The 23,312-nt window shown below is 39.5% G+C and overlaps 5 protein-coding genes across 13 annotated transcripts in view; 2 read left to right on the forward strand and 3 right to left on the reverse strand.

Moving 5' to 3' along the window:
* The window catches only part of kmt2e (lysine (K)-specific methyltransferase 2E), a 30,871-nt gene extending 23,687 nt beyond the window's left edge, over positions 1-7,184 (reverse strand). For 4 of the 5 annotated variants that reach the window (XM_079622218.1, XM_079622217.1, XM_079622216.1 and 1 more), the window contains exon 1: positions 6,550-7,184. The gene's annotated coding sequence lies outside the window, so the exon portion shown is untranslated. Of the gene's footprint in view, positions 1-4,770; positions 5,519-6,549 lie in introns of those variants that run through there. The other variant, XM_079622215.1, reaches the window with a different exon arrangement.
* Positions 7,185-9,157: 1,973 nt separating this feature from the next.
* Positions 9,158-13,112, forward strand: LOC307003587 (uncharacterized protein). The gene is made up of 2 exons (XM_079622230.1): positions 9,158-10,630; positions 11,350-13,112. The coding sequence occupies exons 1-2, from the start codon at positions 10,390-10,392 to the stop codon at positions 12,804-12,806; spliced, it is 1,698 nt and encodes a 565-aa protein (XP_079478356.1). The 5' UTR covers positions 9,158-10,389; the 3' UTR covers positions 12,807-13,112.
* On the reverse strand, positions 13,057-16,169 carry LOC307003588 (uncharacterized protein). The gene is made up of 2 exons (XM_079622231.1): positions 15,727-16,169; positions 13,057-14,953 (listed from the first exon to the last, which is right to left on the reverse strand). Exons 1-2 carry the CDS (start codon positions 16,057-16,059, stop codon positions 13,658-13,660), a joined length of 1,629 nt encoding a protein of 542 aa, XP_079478357.1. The 5' UTR covers positions 16,060-16,169; the 3' UTR covers positions 13,057-13,657.
* A 1,963-nt stretch (positions 16,170-18,132) lies between these two features.
* ndufb2 (NADH:ubiquinone oxidoreductase subunit B2) lies at positions 18,133-19,653 on the forward strand. 2 transcript variants are annotated; one of them, XM_079622232.1, is made up of 4 exons: positions 18,133-18,344; positions 19,077-19,221; positions 19,319-19,430; positions 19,523-19,653. In XM_079622232.1, the coding sequence occupies exons 1-3, from the start codon at positions 18,259-18,261 to the stop codon at positions 19,391-19,393; spliced, it is 306 nt and encodes a 101-aa protein (XP_079478358.1). In that variant the 5' UTR covers positions 18,133-18,258; the 3' UTR covers positions 19,394-19,430; positions 19,523-19,653. The 2 variants fall into 2 exon arrangements, with proteins under 2 accessions (XP_079478358.1, XP_079478359.1); XM_079622233.1 differs by having other exon boundaries at positions 19,319-19,414.
* A 10-nt stretch (positions 19,654-19,663) lies between these two features.
* kdm7aa (lysine (K)-specific demethylase 7Aa) overlaps positions 19,664-23,312 on the reverse strand; it is a 59,561-nt gene continuing 55,912 nt past the window's right edge. For all 4 annotated transcript variants that reach the window (XM_079622226.1, XM_079622225.1, XM_079622228.1 and 1 more), the window contains one exon: positions 19,664-22,027. In XM_079622226.1, coding sequence (XP_079478352.1) covers positions 21,939-22,027 — 89 coding nt within the window. In that variant the 3' untranslated portion in view covers positions 19,664-21,938. The remainder of the gene's footprint in view (positions 22,028-23,312) is intronic.

Consider the following 23,312-nt stretch of genomic DNA (forward strand, 5'->3'; position numbering starts at 1 on the left):
TGTGTGTGCACTAACTTGGATAGGTTAAATGCAGAGGACAAACACAGAGTATGGGTGGTGACCATACTTGGCCATCGCATCGCTTCACTTTTAGAAAACTAATAGCACACCTATCCTCCAAAATATGTACAAAGTAAGGAATGACTCACATCCATAACACAAAACCCAAAAAAACAAACCAAGACAAATTCCCTTCCTCTTAGTTAATGGCATTATCAAAGTGTATGTATATGTCCGGATGTACAGGGGCCGAATTAATCAATTGCAATAGTGCCATGGGCGAAAAGGACAGTCTGGGCCACTCAGACTTCATGATGTCACAGTTTCATGATTGATTTCATGCCTGGCTCGCACCATTACATCACAAACACCACACAATAACATTCGCACATTTATAAATGAGTACTGCACCCTTGTCTGCCTGCTCTATGGGACACCTGTCATGTAGCTAGGGCCCTTTGAGAGCTCGGTTACAGCCAGCAAACAAAAACATGTTACCTGAGCCCACAGCTCCTCCCCGCACGTCCCTCACGTGACCTTACGGCACTAACAGGCCTCCCGGTGGACCTATCTACCGGCATACTGGCTTCACCACACCTCAGGTTGATAAAACATGGACTATAAATATAAAAACAACGTATCTTTAAAGTTTATGACCTCATCCAAGTCGAGCAACCTGGATGTGCTCTGGAAGGGGATTGTTTGTCAGGTTTTGGCATGTGTTTGTTCCAGTGTGCGCAATGCGATCATAGATGCGTCACCTGAGACTACGATTCTAAACCACCTGCCTCTCTTTCCCTTTCTAACCTCGAGCTCTCCTGAGGGGGGTACTTCACTTCTCCATCCCTCTGTCAACACAGAGAACAAACAGACACTGCCCATGGCCTCTCACACACACAGCTCCGAGTCACCCATGCGCAGTGAGGCTGGGATGCGAGTGTGACATGACAACCAGACAGGATGGTGAGTGCAGCTGTTGTTGAGTTGTTTATGCCGAGCGGAATTGCACGTTTCAATCTTTTAGGTAGATGTGAAATCAAGTGAAAGCAATATATAATGGCTTTATTATGTCAAAACGTAATACAAGACTTCACTTGTTGTCAGTCGTCACAAGCAACCTTCACTTTTCCATGCATCCCCAGGGTGCAATGACCTTAAAAATGACAGATTACGTAAAACATAAGATCAAGTCAAGTGTTCAGGTTCATCCACTGTGCTTCCGTCGAATGCGACAACAGCGTGGTTGATCAGCACTACGTTTATCATGTTAAACACAACTGTTTTGTGCAGCTAAGCTTGCTTCTGCTCCGTTCTCCGCGTGGATCACTTCTCTCTAGCATCGCTGTCTGAGTTGTGAGCTGTGTGTTGATGTGCGTAGGCTGATGTTCCATCCTCTTCGTACAGCTGCACAGCCTCACTGTGATGTCACACCAATACATGCCAACGATTGGACCTCCACCTACAGGAAACGCCTGTCAGAAAACCACAGCCTGCTCCTCTCGTTATCTGCACGCAAGCACAGACGCAAGCTTTTCCATGCGAAAAAGGAGCCATGGATGTAAAAAAATAAAAGTTTTCATGAAGAAAATCAGCATTTATGCCATCAGAAATGACAAAAAATGTGTTCATGCCTTTGTGACCATCTTGAAGCTCAGCCTAATATGGTGTCGTGTGGAAAAAGGGTCCGAAGCATGTGTTGGGCAAATATCTCAGATCACCATCTCGGCCGTGGCTGGCAAAGTTTGCGCCAGAGAGGCCAGAAAACACGCACATATCATTGGCTGCTACATAAAATACGAAGAAATTGGCGTTTTAAAAAGCTGTTGGAGCAACGCCTTGGTTTTTATTACGGGAAGCCTTTCCAAACACTACCGGAGTGCCAAAACTTATGGGAACAGCTCTGTGGTTAAAGACACCAAGTGAGTGATTTCTATTGATGAAAACATTTACAATGTTAATGTAACGTATGCTATGCCGGATGAGGCCTTGAGCGGTGCACCCACACACAGTTATATGGGTGGACCCCAGCAAACTTTCCAAAAAGTCATACATCTGCCACGACCAGTGGATGTGAGGTGAAAGGAGAGCTCGGGAGGGGGAGGTCTTTGTCAATGTCAAAAGAGAAACAATCGAATCACAGATGTTATCTCACAGCTTGACCCTGTAAGCTTTTCCACCTGCCCTCAAAAGCTACAATATGCATCAGGCGGAGGGGAAGAAACTAGGCACATTAAGAGCGATAAAACAAACATCAGCATCCAAATACAGCGTGCCACCTCGACCTGATGGATAACTGAAGCCCCCCGATGATGGGCAATCAGTTCACGCATGAACAGTCCCTCGCCTGCTTCCTATCCAAGATCAAGATTACCTTTTTGCAGCATCATCGTCTATTCATTACGCATTAGGGCCCATGTTTACCCCATCAAACCGCTCTGATGAATAACCACATTCTTCTGGACCTGTAAAGTGTAAACTCCCCGCTGACCAGAGGGAGGGAGCAGTAATCATGAGAGAAATATGACACAGCCGTGTGGGTTGCGCTCTTTTCAATACTGCAGTAAACTTAACGGCACTCTCAAATAAAGTCATAGTCCTCAGTGCGGTTATTGAACCAAAACGGTTATTGCCGAGTAGTTTTCAGATGCAGATGGTTGTGCTCGAGCTTAAGCAACATCTCGTTTCCTGTCTATTCTTTAGGTGAGGCAATGCACACACAGGTTCCTGGCACAACACAAACCTTTCATAGAAGTAGAAATTTCCAGTTAAGTAAACTAGGCTAATCATAAAAGAATGTGTTTGAGGTGGGTGGTATGACCAAAATCTGATTTCACAATCTGAGAAAGTGTCACGATAACAATACATCCCAATATAGCCTAGGGCTAGTTATTTTTGATATATTATCTTTGCGAGTAAACATAAGAACAAAGATGCAAAGAACAAACAATAGGAGAAATGAAAAACTGTTTTAAGTTAGGGTTAGATTACAATAGGTCTCTACACACAGTCTTCAAATATACAATAATTTTTAATAAACAATTATCATCAACACAGTTTGTGTAATAAGAAAATTCACTGTTTACGTGAAGACCTGCCTCATAATTTTAATATTCATTTATTTAATTGAAGTTTGATGAGAAATAAATGTTTTAATCATTATGTTTTTGTCACTATTTCCAAACAAGCTTATGATTATACACAACAAACTTGCATTATATCTTGAGGTTTTCATTATACAATGTGTACAGAACAAAAGAATTTAAGCTCAAACAAAGCGAATGAAATAAAAACGCTAATAAAGCACACTGCGCCAATTACGGTACAGAACATGAACCCTAGAGTTAGCATATGGTTATTGTGTTTGTATTGTTTCACGTGTTCATGTTGAGAAAAACAAGAATATCCACATGCTTGGGTGAAAGTTGGCTTGTGAGTCTGATTAACAAGAAGGCCGGCTGCAGAGAAAACGCTTCTGACACAGACGTTGCAGGGACACAAAGATAACAGTGAGCTAAGCAAAGCGTCTTTTAATGCTCTGTGTTTTCTGTTCTTAAACCCATCTCTCTTTGACGAAACTTAAAGGAAGCATATGTCTCGAGATAATTGTGCTGTCAGATAAGTTGATAGTCGTGAATGCAGTGATGGACAGCTGTCTTTCCTCATTCGACTGGTCAATAACGATGGTTCGTAACGATTTCTCATTGTGGAGGTAATATTATAATAACTCAGTTTCACCCAACTATGTTTTTGCACACAACATGTTGATTCATTAGATCAAAACAAAAGTAATACCATTTTGATCAAAGTAATTTCAAACTTTGCACGTGCCTTGGTGTAGACATTGTCATCAAATACAATCAACTTGTTCAAAAACACTTCACAGTGCAACCCAAAGCATTTAGTTAAACTGAGTTTTTGTTGGCATGCTTAAGAATGGCATGTTTTAGAGTGGATTCACTGCATTTACAGCCAGCAAAGCAAAATGTAGCAAAACTAGAATTGCATTTTTCTTTTTTTTATAATTATTACAGATTGAATATTCGTATTTAACTATGCGTGAACACCCCTAGTGTATTTGAATGTTCACGCATGAAACAGACCTGAGAGAGGCATTTTTTCCATTCATTCATGTTTCTTTATCACTGTAAGCAATTAAAAACTAAGCAGTCCTACACTGTGTGTACTTTACATACCACAATATATCAATTGATGCTTTATATTGAAGCAACAATATAGATTTCATCATACCGCCCAGCCCTAGAATGCATTGTTTGTGATGTAGTCTAAAACAAGAAAGGAACAAGATTAACTGTTTGGTGACTATGAAACACAAAGATGAGTGTGGTTAATAAATCCCATTTTCCTCTGTTCCTTCCACAAAGAGCTGCATGTTGTTTATTCTTTTAACTATGGCATAACATATTGCTAATGTCTCTCGTTTAGAACACTTAAACACACTTTATCTTTAAATAAAGACACAAATTATCAAATAGGCCTTTGAGGGGGAAACCGTAAAAGGGTGAAACGACAGATTAACGTTGCTTATCGTTTATTATACTGTGCTTCATGAATGAGTTGAGATGAGTGTTGTGTTTTCATTCATGATGCTTATCCAGTTTTAGCAACAAGGTTGCATGTCTAGCATATCGGTATAAGTTAGTTAAAAATGTATGTGCTAAACGTTTAGTGAACGAAATGGACGCATACTATACTCATATTTGGTGAAACACAGCAGCACTGTATTTTTTCTGGTGTGTGTTGTGCACTTGCCTGTGGGTGAGTGTGTTGGCGCTGCAGTGTGTGAGAGTTGATCTAGGGGTGTGGAGGCTTTCATTACCACAACATCAACTCATCCGCCATTTTCACTAAGCACCTGAGAGGAAATACTGCGCTCGAAGACTCGCTGATATTTGACAGAAAACGGCCAAGATAACAAGAAACCCATCTTTTCACACATGCTTAAGTATCTATTTGTCAAATGCGCTGTTTTTGTGCTGGAACAAAGAGTTTGCGTCGTTTCTGCGTAGCTAGCGATTGTGACCGACGACAACTAGCCAACCTCAAATTACCTCACAATACACACGGTTTTCTGAGAGGGGAAGCGCGTTTTAACGACTTCGTTTGGCTGTTAAATAACCAAATAATATGTTAGAAAGTCTATAAAAGCAGAACTAATCGCGTCGGGTCGACTAATTCAACATCCTCGCGAAAAGCTAATCGGTGAAGCTAACTGCTTAGCTTGCTATGCTAATGCGCATAGATATTGAAACGCTCGAGCGTCTTAATTTCCTTACACAGACGTATAAATCAAATTTCCAACAATAAATATCAACCCAAATCTTTCTCAACATAAAAGCGCGTCGAATGACTGCGTGTTCACTATAATTGGCACAACTGCGCAGTTCGCTTGTAAAGCAGCGCGGCTCTGGTCCACTTTGAGAAGAAGCTAAAGCAGATTTGACTACATGAACCGAGCCCGAACCCCCTCCCCCACAGCTGCAGCACTCATTATCAGCACACAAAACACATCAGACAGCCACTAAATAAGCGCTCACTTTATGCCCTCTTTGCTAAATCAACACATTATTGTGCTAAGTAGTCCCACGTCATATTCTGAGCAACGATTAGCGCAAATCCACGAAACAACAGCTTAAAATCCACACCAACGTATTTAAGAGGGTCATAATACTTAATACATGATATGAATCAATAGGCGTTAAAGTATATGTTTGCGGGCTGGGTATGGGGTAAGAGTGGACCTAGTTAGTGAATGGGTAACTGGAGTTGAAAGGTGTAAACAAAAGCCCTGTTGTTGCAGGCTCTGTCAGAGCACAACGTGCCATTTTAATCATTTCACACCTCTCATTCTGTAAAATGCACATCTAAAACACGTGTAAACAATCGTAAACGTGCAAATGAGCATACAGTTTGAAGATAAGTGGCGGGAATACATATCGTGGGACGTCCACGACTTCTCCCACAATTAAACCACTCCAAGCTGTTTTTGTGGCACATCCCAGCCATGTAACGTTAACGTAAAGAGATTATACTGAGTCTTGATCTGTTTCTTTCTTGGTTGGCTAACTTGCTAGCATTTCTCCAGTGACTGCTGGTGTAGCTCGCCGCTTTACAACAACGCAAGAGAAACGACGAGTTTCCGCTACAGTTGTGCACAGCTTTTACTAGTTGTTAACTTAGAAAATCAGCGTTATAATTCAAGATCTTTCCTTTTGTGGAGCATTAAATGTGGGTGTGAGCTAGCTAGCCACTTTAGCTGCTAAATTAAGTCATACACGCACACACACATACACTGCTCGGATTGCCCTCTTTACAACAAACCAGGTGGGATTTATACATCAAAAGGAGGGCTGACAAATGCATAGCAGTGTTGCAATTACAACTCATTTGAAGGTAAACTAATAATACAAGCCTCAGGTTTCAGCATCTACACAAGGATGGACCCTCTTCAGCAAGTCTGTTAGCCACTGGCATCAAACAACCCTCTCCAATAAACAAACAGATAGTTGTAGGATTTCAGCAGGTACTTACCGTTGATGTCCACTGTAATAACTGTGAATAAAGACACGGGGGACTCGGGTGAGACCCCGCCGCCTGATCTACCACAACCAAAACAATACTTCGCTCTCCACTGCGGATGTGTAACAAAGCTTTACAAATCGCGCTGTGTAGCACTTGTATTTCGCCTTGTGGTGCTCTAATCCAAATGTACAGTTTGAGTCTGTTAAAACCTGATATTTTTGTCCATATCTATGCCGACAGTTAGAAACTGGATCCCTTCTATCCTGTCTCTTTTCCCTGTGCAAAAATGGCGGCCCTGGCAGAAGTGCCGTGACTCCGCCTCCCCCCGCGCGCCCCCGCCCGGCTCTCTGTCACTGCGCGCTCCGCCTCTTCATTCCGCGGGGTTTCCCAGAGCAGAACCTCAGGGGCGCGCGCGTGCAGGAGAGAGAGTTCATACACGGCTAACGGGAGCGCGCATTCTTCTCATCATACAGTCCAAACATAGAGGAGTGCTGCAGCCCGCCGTGGAGAAGTCAGCCTGGCTTAAAGGCTTGGCCTAGCGAGATGCATGCCTAAAGAAGGGTACAATTAATGGATAAAAATACTGCTATTAAGATCAGGGGGTCACTAATATTACCCTGAACCCAAGATGACTTTCAAACTGGATTAGATCTTATCTTTTTAATTTTCTTGAGAAAAATGCCAGAGTTAAGGTGCGTCCCAATTCACGTGCTTCCATGCCATTTTGTAGTATAAATAGTGTGTACTCAATCACACGTTGTTAAGTCAGCATGGAAAGTAAGTTAACCTTTTTTTCCATGTTGCTAATATAGAGTGAAACTGCTTCTCGAACAAGAAAAAATGTTGGGCGGTAACGTTACTTGATTTTGTACAACGGGAATTGATCACAAAGGCACATTACAAAAAAAAAAAAGTTTAAATGATGATGTACACAGATAAAGCATTTATATAATAAATATGGTAATATTCCATAAAAAAATAAGAATTGTCTATTTGGATTTCATGGTGTCTATACACTTAATTAACTGAAAAAACAATGGTTGTGTCTGAAATTGACACCTATTTTACACAATTTAAGAAGAGCCATTAATCCCACATTGGAGCTCAATAATGTTATATAACCGATGTAAAATAAACAACTAGCCACTATGGAATACCTATGCACTGTGAGCATTGTACTAAATTAATTCCCTGCCTTTTGGCATCCATAATGGCCAGCGCCAAGTGGGAGCATTTGCGGGCCATGCCTCCCTAAACAAAAGCAGAACGAAACTGCGCTACTCGTTTGAGCAGCGTAGTGCGGACCGTTTATCAACTGTTACCAATATAGGCAGCACAAGCTCAGAACAGGTTTAGGCACTGTCCCAAAATGGGGCACTTGCGGACTTACAATGGCCACTGCATGCACGTGTCATTTGGGTGTCCGATTGGTCAATTTAGCTTTCAGAAGGGTGCATGCGAGCGCAAAATATGCAACCTTGATATGAGGATTATTAAATTAAAGTGTGGATTCAGAGGAAGATCGCTAGGGCTTATTCATTTCATGATTCGTACAACCTTTTGAATGTGAAATTCAAGCACTTATCAAGATCTTTCAAGTGTTTCACAAATTTTTTTCCAGCACTTCAATAACAAAAAAAAAATATTTTCAATGTGATGACAAAATATTCTTCGTTCATTTTTCAAAGATTGTCCCCATTTGTAAAACTAAAAGTTTCAAGATGTAGGAAAACTAACACTTGGTGGCAAACCAAAAAGACACGAATTACCACTATAACCAGTAGATTGCAGCTGAGGAGCACTCAGGGCCATTGCTAGGGGTGAAAGGTGAAGACGATTCTAGGGGCCCACGGCTTTTGGAGAGTCCCCGCAATTTCAACCGAGGGGGACCACAGCAACAAGCCTATGGACCTAGGAGCACTTATTGGAATGATAAAACATTCTGTATCTGCATGTGTAGGTGGTAATCTTTTTATAAGTTCCTGATGTGGAAGTCTAATCGTCAACCCTTTCCCTACACGTGTTTCCTTTTTATGGAATCCCTACCCCCATTATATCCTATCCAACTGTCAAAACATTTATGAAATAATAAAAAGAGCTTTAAGAATGCGGTGAAAACAAAGCAGGAGGCAGCCTACGCAAGTCATTGCCTACTATGGTTGAATACGAACACCTACTTGTGAGGCCCAAAACAGTAAATGGCTGCAAATCTGTTATGTAACCCTTTATACAAGTGCAGTGTTTTCTTTTTTATTCTGCTCAAGGTAACTGGAGTGAGATGACCACAAGTATAAACACAAACATCTGCAGAAGACTAATGAAACGGCAATATTTCTGTTGGCTGCGGACAGACCCACTCTTTTTCTTCTGTTTTTTCCCCCATTTGAGTTAATTAAATCCTTTCAAGTCTCAAGTTCATGTTGAGATATAACACACATATTGGATATTTAATACAATTATTGACCTGTATCATTTTGTAGATAACTAATGTTAACATATTGTTGCAGAAGTTTCCAAATGTTGCTCTTCAAGCAGACAGCTTCATCCGAGCAACCTACAAACAAACACCCTCCCCCATGCTAAACTGGATCTAAACCGCATCCTCCTGCGCATGCGCAGTCTGTGCTATAAAACCAACCACTTGCAGTTGAAGAGCTATGCTACACAGAGTGGAGAAACAGCGAGACAAAGCTGAAAACTGCGATGTGACGCGCTGATCATCGAATTTGCACTGTAAAAGGAAAACGAAACCAAAGAGATAGTTAAATCGAGCTGTTATATTGCACAGGATTGCCTACGCCAGTCAAATCATCGTTATGTTTTAACTTTCGGGACACTGAGATTATAGATGGATATTAAGACGGGCTACATTCAACCAATTCTGGAGCTAGGGTATTACTTCAGTGTCGATAATATCGTTCATTTTGTTATGCTTTCAAAATGGCGATTTTCTCCGCTCTTCCCCCTCCCTGGCCTTGCTGAATAGAATGAATGACATTGCCCTTGACCAATAATACGCTCAATGTTCTGTTTTCTCGGTGTTGATTGGCTACCGATGACATCATCTGAATTCCGAAGGTGGGCGGGCACTGAGCTGCGAGGGGAGAGCGGCGCGCCCGGAGATCCGACCGTGTTTGTGGACGACAGTAGGGTGCCATTAACTCCAAATCTCATCAACCATTTGATTTACTTAAATCTCAATGGATCTCTAAAACACGGCTTAATAGAAGAGTCATTCCACGGAGTTGGCAATAAACATTATTCGTTCGTTTCGCGTCACAAAATCGCAAGAAGATGGCGTCCTCGCTCGCTATCAGCACTGACTGCACAAAGCCCACATTGGGCGGGGTCACGGTCACGGTCTTTCCAGAAAATATCACTGCCGAAAAGTAAATTGAGCTCTTTAGGAGTACGTCATCAGTAGTGCGTTAACAAACGCTGGTTAATATAACCCGTTTAATTAATGGCCTTTATCGTCGCAAACACCGGAATATTGGAAATTAACGTTAGCTGATTTGGGCGTTCGGCGGTTCGTTTTAAAGAACCGATTATAAACTATTCAGAGATTCTTTATTTTGCGTCATGACGTCATTACGTTCTTAATCTAAATTAAAACTTCTTAAAGGCATATGTAGATATTGCGGTTTTTATCATAGTGTGTGTGTGTTTTTGGGAGCTCTAAAAGGGTAACGCGACTGCTGCTATAGAGCTTGGCAGCGTGACGTAACGCCTCTAGCGTCGCGGTGGCCTATGGGTAGCGCCGCCATTTTGTGAGGCCGTTCCGCGAATCTGTCAGGCCAGGGGTCCGCTAATATATAAATTTTACATTTTTCCATTCATTTTTAAGTTATGGGGCGAACATGCTGTGTGGTCGGTTGCAATGTCCGTTCACACGACCGACAAGGTACAAAATTAGACAACGCGTTGTCTTTCTTTAGCTTTCCTGTCTGGAGGAAGAATCAAGGAAGCTATGTGTCGGATGTTACAAAAAGACGCCGGCTGTCGTGGATTTCAGCCGTAAGACGAAAAGACATCAACTTTTCAAGCATCCCAAGATCGTTAAAAGTGTGTTCCAGACATTTTTATTCAGGTGAGTGTCAAAGAATTAGAGACACTTCTAAATATCTTGCAGAAAAATAGATCTTATTCTTTAATCTGAGCATTGAGTGGTATGGAAGACACTTTAAACTAACTTTATGGGAAACGCATATCGTGCCATCATAGCATGTTTTTATTTTTGAATAAAATACATTTTTAAAGCGTTTTACACCTTCATTGTCAGGCCCTGTCCTTAACAAATTTGTATATATTAGAATGGTTTTCTAATGAATTAGTTTGATAGTTACAAATAGTATTTTCTTATTGATTACATGTCCCTGATTGTATCCAACATGGTATTATAATTTCTATGAGAAATATAAACAATGTTTAGGTGAAATGTAGTAAATGAAAAGTCCAGAATAACTACCAGGCACTTATATAGCTGTGAAACTACTTTAACATAACATATTTTAAAAACACATAATGGTGTGTATATACCACCACCTTTACACAGTTAAAATAAATGAATATTACATTTTTTATCATACTATTTAATGTGACAGACAGGGCTGACATTTAGGACAACACATGTTTGTGTTTTTTAAGACATTCCTATTTTAATTTCATATTATGATTTTGTTAAATAAGGTGTGATTGATTTAATATGCATCTTAAAAATGTATTTTCTATGTTGTTTAAAAAGTTGTTTCACTGCAGTATTTTTTATTTTTTTTTGTATTTATTTATTGAGGTCTTGTTTTCTTAAAGGGAAACCATCTTATGAAATGGATGAGTCAAATCCTGACTGGGCTCCAACACTGCACCTGGGACACTCTGAAGTGCGTGCTACCGAGTCAGACCGGTATTCTCGTCGATTACAACGACAACAAATGACCGTGCCAGTAGCAGGAGACGACGGTGAATCCCAAATGCAGGGAGAAACCACTGCAGAACAGGTGGGATCAGCACAAGAAAAGGAAGGTGGTGACCAGGCAGAGGCAGAAGTGGCAGCAGATGCTGCAGGTGGTGACGAGGCAGCAGATGCTGCAGGTGGTGACGAGGCAGAAGTGGCAGCAGATGCTGCAGGTGGTGACGAGGCAGAGGTGGGAGCTGTAGAAGATGAATGGGCAGATGTGGAAGCCGCAGAGGATGAGGATGAGGAAGGTGGAAACCAGGCAGAAGTTGACATGCCAGTTAAGAGACAAAGAAGAGAATGTCAGTTCTGTGAGCGCAACAGTGCAGAAGTCAACCGTCTGCTGCAGGAGAACAGGGAACTTAGGTGTGAGCTGAACAAGAGAAAGATGGATGAGGACTTCTTAAAGGGTGACACAAATAAGGTCAGGTACTACACAGGAATTCCATGCTTTGCTATTTTATTGTCTTTGTTCACCACTGTTAAGGCTTTCCTGCCAGTTACCAAAAAGTTGTCATCCTTTCAAATGCTTTTGTTGACACTCATACGTCTGAGGCTTGATCTTCCTGTACAGCACCTTGCCCATCTCTTCCATGTGTCACGTAATACTCTTTCTACTGCCTTTACTGACACCATAGATGTTTTAAATGCACGGCTTAATCCATTGGTGTGCTGGCCAGAGAGGCATTGCTTACAAGCTACAATGCCGCATCAATTTTTGGAAGCTTTTGGGAAACGTGTTGCTATTATAGTCGACTGCTTTGAAATACGCACAGAAAGGCCATCAAATCTAAAGGCACGGGCACAGGCCTTTTCTCATTACAAAGGTACACACACCATGAAATACCTCATTGGTATTACACCACAAGGTGCCATATCATTTATTTCCAAGGGATGGGGTGGGCGTGCCTCTGACAAGCACATAACTGAGAACTGTGGCCTTCTCAACAAACTGTTACCTGGTGACTTAGTGCTAGCTGATCGGGGCTTTGATATCAAGGATAGTGTGGGGATGATGTGTGCAGAGGTCAAAGTTCCTGCGTTCACTAAAGGAAGATGTCAACTTGACGCTAAGGATGTGGAAAATACACGTGCAATAGCACACCTGAGGATTCACGTTGAAAGGGTGATTGGCAGTTTGCGCAACAAGTACACAATGTTACATAAGAGAATACCAATTAGTTTGTTACTGCCATGTGAGGGGGAGGAGATGACACTTCTTGACAAGATAGTGAATGTTTGCTGTATACTTCTTAACATGTGTCCCAGTGTGGTTGCGAAACCAGATGAAAATGAAAGATGTACATGTTAAAACGGTTTCATTGTAATGTTGTAAATATGTATATTACTTTTGTAGACATATATTCATTTTGATGACATGTTTGTATACTTAAATAGTTCTATTGAAAACAGATGACACAATAAGAATTTCTAGAAAAATTTGCATGTTAAAAGTGTTTAATTCTAATGTTGTAAATATGTATATTACTGTTGTAGACATATATTAGTTTTGATGACATGTGTATACTTAAATTCTTCTATTAAAAACGGATGACGCAATATGAATTTTAGAAATAAACTGGTTTAATAAAAATGAAATTTGCAAGTACAAAAACAACTTGAATTTTTTCAGCAATAAATGTAAACATCTTCAGAAACTGCAAATATATATATTATATAAAGTGCAATCATGTTGAGATCAAACTTATATCATATACAGTGCAATCATGTTGAGAACAAACTTCATATCTCGTATACAGTGCAATCATGTTGAGAACAAACTTCATATCTCGTATACAGTGCAATCATGTTGAGAACAATCTCGTATACAGTGCAATCATGTTGAGAACAAACTGATTAATTTTTCCAGCGATAAATGTAAACATGTCTCTGTAAACATCTTCAGAATTGGCAAATATATATATATATTATATAGTGCAATCATGTTGAGAACAAACTTAATACATATCTCGTATACAGTGCAATCATGTTGAGAACAAACTGATTAATTTTTCCAGCGATAAATGTAAACATGTCTCTGTAAACATCGTCAGAAACGGCAAATATATATATCTATTATATAGTGCAATCATGTTGAGAACAAATTTCATATATAAATATATACAGTGCAAAACCCAGACTACATTGGCTGTGCAAGTGAGCTTATAGTACCTTTGGTGTATTCTTTGAGTAATATTTTGCTATAAGCTCTGGAAGGCAAACTTTCTCAAAGAATTTTTGTGCTTTCTGTAGACGTAGATCCCAGAATTCCTGGTCTGGAAAGACCCGTACGACTACAAAGTCCTTCAGAGTCCAAACAGCAAGGTCACAGTGGTTGGATCCAGTGACAAAGATTTGCGTCTGCATCTGTGTGTAATAACTGTGTGTTTTCTTAAGCTGAAGCTTTTCATAGGACAACTCAAGACAGAAGTTTTTGTCCTTTGTTTCTAAGGCCTGTTGGATGGTGCTTGATCTATATTTGAAGGGACACTTAACTTCAAGGCAGCCTTTCCCACAGCAATCGCACATTGTAAGTCCATCAGGAGAAGCTCCAACTTCAGGAAACCTGGGGTTAATTATAAAACCACACTTTTCGACTTTTAGGTTAGTGTGATGTGGGGCTCTGGTGTGAAGGTAGGTCTTTTGAGCATCCATCTCATGCTCTATACCCCATCTGGTTTGTACAGTTGACACTGTGTGTTGTGGGTTGCACACCTTTTTAATAACAGTCAGGGCTGGCTTTTCTATACTGGTGGCAAAGACTGCATGCATGTTTGAGGCAGTAATTCTTCCAGTCCGACTTGCATACCAAGCAGAAGATTGATGCTGTTGTCTTGTGCACATCTCAATAGATGATGCCTGCTCATCAGTCACATTTGCAGCATCTCTGTATTTCTCACAATTTAGATGAAGAGCTGAAAGGGAATTTGAATCTATTATTTTATCACACAGAGATGTGGCAAGGCATTCGGGCACTGCAGAGGGCTGTACGGTGTCTGTGTACATTGTGTAATACTGATTCATCCCTGACAAACCAACAGCCTTGCTATGCTGCAGCAGTGTGTCAAGCAGGGGTGACAATTCATCAAGTTTAGCTTGGGGAATTTTTCTTTTTTTGGCACGACTCCTTATGCCTGGCGCAGTGGAGGGTGCAGTTATGCGCTGATCAAGCATTTTTTTTTGCCTAGCAGATGAGGTGTAGTCAATTTTGTACCCCACTTCAGCTGTAATCTTGCTCAAATTGCTGGGCAAAACCCAGTATGCCGGTACATCTGTGACAGTTTTTTTCCCACGAATCCGAAAAGTAGCCTCAACTTTAAATAACAGAGCCCCTACATGGGTACATGTCTCCGCTACTCCTGCCATACACGTGCAGTGTGCACACTCCACCTTCCCACTGTTGCTGATGATCACCCATGGCTTTAAAGGTGGTTCATTCAGTCGCTGAGAGTGCATGACCTTAACAGAGACAAAAAAAAATTAATACTGTAAAGAATATTGTAATGTTTATGTATTTTCTACGTAAACCTTCTATGTTTGCTTTTGCAACTGTGTGTGTGTGAGAGATAGAAAGAATAGAGGATTTTATTGCTGTTTATTTTCATGTATGTCTTTAGTTATATTTATTTATTTTTATTGTATATATTGTATAGGGTTATTAATGCTTTGGCAATGTAAATATTTATTTCGCCATGTCAATAAAGCTATTTGAGAGAGAGATAGAGAGAGAGAGAGAGAGAGAGAGAGAGAGAGAGAGAGAGAGAGAGAGAGAGAGAGAGAGAGAGAGAGAGAGACTGACTGACTGAACCCTGTGTTTGTGTGTATGCGCATGTACAAGCAGCAGCCGCTAGCTCCTTCAAACTTCGCTAACGTTACACTTTGTCTGTTGTTTAAGGCTATATTTATTTATTTTTATTGTATATATTGTATAGGGTTATTAATGCTTTGGCAATGTAAATATTTATTTCGCCATGTCAATAAAGCTATTTGAGAGAGAGAGAGAGAGAGAGAGAGAGAGAGACTGACTGACTGAACCCTGTGTTTGTGTGTATGCGCATGTACAAGCAGCAGCCGCTAGCTCCTTCAAACTTCGCTAACGTTACACTTTGTCTGTTGTTTAAGGCTATATTTATTTATTTTTATCGTTATACAAGTTTGCGCTGTACAATGACACATAAACTACATTGTACGCAAAAAAAACACTGTAATAGAAAAATGCTCAAAGAAAGCACCTTCGTTCGGACGACAGTGTTTTCACCGCTGACAGGCTTAAAACTCTCCAGGTCATGTACCCAACCATTAGTAAATTGAACGTGGGCTTCCAGAGACTTATAGTTCCGAAATTGCTCAGCAGTATAAGCACTGACACCACAAACAAAATACGTAAAAATATCAGGAAATGTGATGGGAGGTAAGGCGTCAGGGTCGCGGATCCACTGGTCTGTTGGGACTTCATAAGGATCGACATTTCCAATCAAGTTGATTTTTTCAATATAGCGCTTCTTGGCGTCCGGTAGGAGTTTGTCTCTGTACAATCCACCTTGTTTCAAACTAGTTTTAATCATTCTTATATATGCTTACATTGTGTACTGCGCTATTGTGTATGGTTTCTTTGGTTACCGGCTTGTGTGGTGGCCTCACAGTATGGCGGCGCCCTATTGTTTACATCCCAGAATGCACTGCGCAGTGACGTCGGTTGCCAAGCTCTATTATAACTAAACAGAGACTTGATCAGAAGTCAGACCACGTCTGTTACGTCATAATAACGGACGCACATGAGCTGCTGCTGCAACAAAAGAATCGAGCTGCGGGAGCGCGCATTTCCTGTTTCGGCGCTACTACTGCTAGTACTCAGGAAACGAATGCAGAAAATGTCCCGGCCGAGGTTTCACATCGTTTGTGTGCGATGCTATAAAATCTGTATGAGTAATCTGTTTCTTGGCTTCGTTAAGATTGATGTTTGGTAACGTCGTGGCTTTGAGCTGCTCGCTTTTTTTTTTTTCTTTGATTGTGTTTCCATAGCCGCCATGTTGTCGATGATCCCACGCCTCCTCTGCTCTAGTCTGGATGATGATGATTAGTAAATGGCGTATTTTCTGCACTGCTTAGTGAGTAGTTGTTTTTGTGTATTGGCTCCCTCAATAAAGTAAAGCTCAAATCGTGTGTTAAAGAATGCAGTTTCGTTACTTGCATTATTTTTTACCTACTATTATTTTTGTCCAATACATGATATGGACACAAGAGGGATGAAAGTCATTAAAATAATTTGTAATAAGTATATACTACCAACACAATACACACTATATACTATGTCTTAGAAACTGATACTTGTGCCAGGACTGGCTTATAACGGCCAACCTGTCAAAACATCTAGCAGCTTTAAAATGAAATTTAATTATGATTGATGGTTGGTTGGTAAAGCGCAATGGGTTTCGATCAGGGGTCCCACTAGGGGGCCACAGGATGACTTGGTTACACTTTATTTTAAGGTGTCATTGTTACCGTGTAATATATTTAAGTACTGAATAATAATTAACTACATGTAGCCTACTTACTATAGGGTTAGGGTAGGGATTATGATTTGGTTGAGGGTATGCATAATTTACTGTTATTACTATGGTAAGTATATGTTACCCTTTATTTTAAGGTGTCCGTGCTACAGTGTAATATACATTTAAGTACTGAGTAATAATAATTAACTACAACCCTATAAAGCCATTTTGTATCATATTTGATACGTGCATTTCTAAGGCCTCTAAGTGATTGAGATGATCCAAACTTTGCTTTAAAAAATAATTTGTACACAATCTTCTACATGCCATCTGCTGTCTAATTGATGGTTCATATGTTTTATAGCAAGCAAAAGGCCTTTTAGGATAAATGCTCACCTAAAGGTTGTGGTACACATGTCTTTTTGCTGTGATTTTTTTTTAAAATAAAGTAAACAAATCGCTTTTATTGTTAGTACTATTTCAAGATGAACATTTACTAGATTCAAGCAACTTATTTTCTTATCCACAGGCTACATAATTATTATTTAGAAAAATCATGTTATAGTTTCAAAATCTATTTACCGGTAGGCGTATGATGCTTTTGGGAAATGCCTGGACAATAGACGGCCTTGGTGTTGAAAACCACAGAGGATGTTCTATTAAGTCAGAAAATAATAATTTTGCTGTTTGTGCCAATAAAGTACTATTTCACAGATAATGATCACTCTTCTCATTTCTTTAAATGCATGATACAATAATAAAATCTGAAGGTTTTTCTGAATTTGCCATCAAATAAATGATAAAAAGGGGGCTACTCAAGAAGCAGAATCTCTTATATCTTGATTACAACCTTTGCCAATTACAGAATCTAACTAAATGAAAAGAACAGATTACAATAACGAATAAAATGTAGTTTTTTTTTTAGTGCAATAAATGAATAAATTGAATATATCATTCAATATTATATTGAATGATATATACATAATGACATGTTTTATACGCTTACATTTTGTTTATCGTTTTATCTTTTACCAAAGACGCATGAATATGATCCATATACCATATTTTCTGAGTGGGTATCTGGCGCCATCTAGCGAATAGACAGTGAGTGGCATTAAAAAGCTTTTTTTTTAAGTGACCAATCACAGCGCTCGTTATTAGCAGGCCAGAGAAACCGCCGCTGTAAAGGTGACATTTCTCTGTCTGATTACTGTAGTAGTCAGTTCGATATATACTCGTTGAATAACACAGAGTGCTGGCACAGGCATAAGCATGTCTTCTCTCGGGAGGACGGCGGGTGTCCTCCGAAGCGGCCTGCAGCTCCTCAGGCGTGGACCTCAGCAGATGACCCTCAGAAAGTGAGTGTTTACGACCAAAGGCTAATCGGCTAAACATGCTCCAGAAAAGTGCCTTTCGTGTCTTGTAAAGTTTAAATAATACTTTATAAACGGAATAATGGCAGTAATTTAGTTTAAATAAACGTCCATGGTCAGTTTTTAGAGATTGCTGGAATCTAGATATGAATAGTATAGCCTTAAATGAAAGTAGGTAACGTTACTCTGGTCGTATGGTTGACAGTATCAAATGGTAATACATGGCGGTGAATGATACACATTTTTATATACAAAACCATTTACCACGGTACATCAATTTACAAGGCTAAAAACACTGATGATAACCCACATTTCTCAAAACTACTATATGTGTATGTATGTATTATATATCTAATTTCTCAAAACTACTATATGTGTATGTATGTATTATATATCTCATTTCTCAAAACTACTATATGTGTATGTATGTATTATATATCTCATTTCTCAAAACTACTATATGTGTATGTATGTATTATATATCTCATTTCTCAAAACTACTATATGTGTGTGTATGTATTATATATCTCATTTCTTAAAACTACTATATGTGTGTGTATGTATGTATATATATATATATATATATATATATATATCAGCTTACAAGGTTATCACTGCATTCTTCATTGTTTGTAATACTGTGGTTGGTATGAGTAAGTTACCACTATCCATTACATTTTGTTCTATACTTACTGTAGATGTTTCTGTGTGTTTTAGGGCAGGAGGTGGGCCTCACATTGAACCCCAGTACAGACAACCTCCTCAGATCACCAAGAACCAGACGTTCCAGTCAGAGCTGCTCAGCGGTGCCATGTGGTTCTGGATCCTGTGGCACTGCTGGCACGACCCGGACGCCGTCCTGGTGAGCGGAAACTGCATCAGCACACGATGAGATGAGATGCCTCTGTTCTTAGGCATTATAAACTGACCACCAGCCACTTAACTAAATGTCTCTTTAGGGTCATTTCCCATGGCCGGACACTTCAGCATGGACCGATGAGGAGCTGGGAATCCCACCTGATGATGAAGAGTAGACTTGCCCTCAACAACTCAACGTACACATGAATTCAAGTCATTTACATGCAGAGGAAATTGCTTATTTCTTACCTGGTGTGTTACCACAGCACGCATGACTGATTTTTCTCTTCTCATTGGGTTTGCAGATGTGCACCAGTTGTGATCGCAGTCCCGCATTTTCTGTCGAGAAAACTGAAAGTTCCTGTTATGTGTATGGACTTATTTATCAAGTCTAATTGTAAAAGTTGCATTATAAATTAAATAAATAAAAACCATCGACTCGTGAGTTTGTCAATAGAACAGTGTTTTATCACATAACACTCGGTAAAGGGAAGGGGAAAACAGTGTGATCTACAAAACATCTCCCTCATCTTATATATACATTGCATTGAAGAAAGTCCATCACATCCAACACTTTTCAAAGAGAACTATTGAAGAGAAGGAACAGAACACAGCATTTGAAAACACAGTGACATTAAGTCTATACCACAGTTGAGTATGGAAATGAATGCTAGAGCTTAATAAATACTGTACAATTAATGCGTCAAAGCAATGGAACAGCTCGATCGATCAAATATGAAGGATATGAGCCGGTTTCCGCAGAATGCTGACATTTTCAAAGGGTGTCTGTCTACTACGTGAAGGTTATTGAGTGGGAACAGAGGAACATTTTATCATAAAACACTCGCGGATGAGCAAAACTCAAAACCGTAACAAAGCCTGAGTTTTAGCAGCTATCCGACTCAAGTCATGTAGATCCAAAATAGTGCATTTGCTTTCTGAACTTCTTACACAACAGTCAAGAATAGCCAATCAAAATCTGTTGGTGCTGTTCTATCCTCACAAAGCCTTACAAACTACATTTTATATACTTTACAGTGGAACACAATTTTGTTCAGAATCTGGGTTTGACATTTACCAGACACAAAATAAATGGGAATATATACATTTGTTGGCAAGTTTGTGGGAACGAGTACAAAACGCGATTATATGACGGTGCTGGTGATGAATTCAAAGATGTCACCTGTTTGATGTTCCCTGAGAAAACGTTTCATAGCCTCTCTAAGAAATTCACACAAGCACCACCATTTTTTTTTTGTGTGTTCCCGCTGAAATTAATTTGTCCCGCTTCAACGGGTCGCAAAGACAAACATAAAGCAACAATATTCAAACAAAGTCAACTTGCGCTAACATTTCAGAGGTAAATTTTACAGGTAAAGTCATTCAAATTATTATTATTTAAAAAAGTAGCATTAAATGTGTTAACTACAAAACCCATAAAGCTGAACCTAAACAAAAGATCATAACTCTTGAATTGGTAACGTTCGAAATTATACTCGTATTTACACAACTATTCAATGCAAAGGAAAAACGGAAAACTCAGAATGCAATATAAATCCTTATATCTTTGAAATTAATAAATAAGTTATCCAGTCAAAAAAAACAAACATTTTATAACAAACCCAATAGAACATAAATTATGCAGAATGAGCTAAAGATCATTGTCAATCACGTGACAAGCCTATTTAGTCCTCGCACACTACATCACATACAGTATTTCAGGGGCAGCGCTCCAGGATGCAGTACCTCTCTGTGGCCACTGGGTTGTGACAGAGGCGAATAAGTGTGTATACATGTACGATTTTCTCAATTGTGCCAGTGTAAAATGACTATTCCGAGTTTCACTACCTTTAGGGATATTTAAAAAAAATAAAAGGTTGACTTCTGCTGTATGTGCATTTGTCAGCATATTTTTCTCTTTTTTAAATGTTGTTTTTACAAACTAAGGTACAAAATATTAAAATAATTAACTTATTTAAAACCAATAAAAAGGATTAACACTGTCAAATCAAGGGAAAGTCATATAGTTGTATCTTTGCCACTCTTCGATTTCATTTGATGGTTCCACCATGAGAGGACTTCCTGCGCATCCTAAAAGTGCGGCCCACTAAACCATCAATACATCACTCACTGCTGTACAATTATTGCTTAAAGGGGTAGAGGGGGAGGTTGGGAAAGGGTTTATAAACGATCAGCACCATTTCAAAAGCTCATACTCCAGCCTGAGACAATCAAAAGGAGAGAGAAATAGGCAGATTGATAATGAGGGGAATCCGAGGAACAATGGAACAGTCCCAGTGTCTGCGAGCGCCTGGACACTCATGCTACAGATGTGAGAAGAGGTAGGGTGGGGAGAGGAGAGGCCTCAGCCCGTGATACACATTTGCCTGCTCTCTGGCATCCGACCATGCGTTTCTGTGCTTCCTCTTGAAACTTTTGGCTGTTAATGTTTAAATGTTGTCCAAGGTAAAGCAGTTTCCCAGCGTTGATGGATAATGTGTTGTGTATTTCGTGCGATTGGTGGAAAAGGTGAGCCATTAAACATACCCTGTCACCTAAACATGCACAGTGAGTAAGAGAACTGTGTGTGTGTGTGTGTGTGTGTGTGTGTGTGTGTGTGTGTGTGTGTGTGTGTGTGTGTGTGTGTGGATAATCCCAGCGTATAAAGAAAAGCAGCTGTGTTGATTTATTACACATAGTCTCATTCTTTCCTCCGTCATGCTACAGGAATAAGCCTTTATGGCGACTCATTTTCAATATCTTGCCAAGCCTCTGTTTAGCTGTCGCCTCTCCTTTCTTAGGGCGCTTTCCTGCAATACAACCACAAAAACATGACGTAAGTCGATACAAAAAGTTTAGAATGTTCTTCAAAGTATAATTGTTGCAAACATAATTGTTAGCCCAAAAATACACATTTTTGGAGTGATCTCCAACTTGGGTTTTATGGGTAAACGACATAAGAGGGTCAATGACAGGAAAAATACATAAACAAAATAAAGGAAAATCCTTTAAAAATGTAGTATTTCAAGTCATGTTTAAAGGGGGGGTAAAATACTTAGTTTCAGTCAATCTCATGTTAATCTTGAGTACCTATAGAGTAATAGTGCGTCCTTCATATCTCCAAAAAGTCTTTAGTTTCATCATATTTATAAAATAAAAATACAGCTTTCCGATTCTATCCGGAAAAAGCCGAGGACCTTGATTCTGGGCGTGGGCGGAGCTATAGAGTCAAGCGGGAGCATCCACAACATACAAACTGCATCCACTGTTCCAGTAACACTGGGTTCTTTGGGAAGCTGAACAAGGTAAACTTTCCCTCACATCCCAAAACACACTTTTTTGGAGACATTCTTGACATCAACCATTCCTATTTAGCGCTGCTGATGATGATTTCCGGTAGTAGCGCGTCGATCGCGGTCTTTCTCTCCTCTGGTCGACGTGTGCGTGAACGCGCTTTTCCGAGAGCAATGCTCATATAAGGAGTTCCACTCTGGTCTACGTCATTAGATCTACGATAGAAAAAAACCAGCCGAAACGTGTTGCAACCCGGAAGTATGATTTTCAGCACAGAAATTCTCTGTTATTCGTTCAAAATAACTTTTCAAACTTTGGTCATTATTAGCATGAGAATCCATCTCTTTAACACTGTAAACAACTCTGAATACATGAAACACCATTGTACCCCCCCTTTAAGAAAGGTTTTGACAAATTGAATCACTCTAAAAATGTCATGTAACCTCAATAAATGTGTGTACACTATTATTAATTGGCAAAAAAAAAAAAGTTAATAAAATTTTCAATGTACACATGCAAGAAAAAAAATGAATTTTTTAAACATATTTTAAGGTAAAAAATAGTTTAAAATCAATTTTCTAATTATTCAATTTACATATTTTTCAAGGGAAAAAAATAGTTTCAACAATTTGCACAAAAAAAGCTTTACATCATAATTTTCAAGGGAAAAAAAAGTGGTTTTAACAAATCAATTTTCAAAATTTCTATTTACATATTTTCCAGGAAAAAATAGTTTCAACAAATATATTTTTTAAAAAACAAAAAAATATTTTACATATTTTTTTAAGGTAAAAAAAAGTA

Source organism: Phoxinus phoxinus (genome assembly GCF_949152265.1).
Source record: "Phoxinus phoxinus genome assembly, chromosome: 9".
NCBI classification, from domain to species: Eukaryota; Metazoa; Chordata; class Actinopteri; order Cypriniformes; family Leuciscidae; genus Phoxinus; species Phoxinus phoxinus.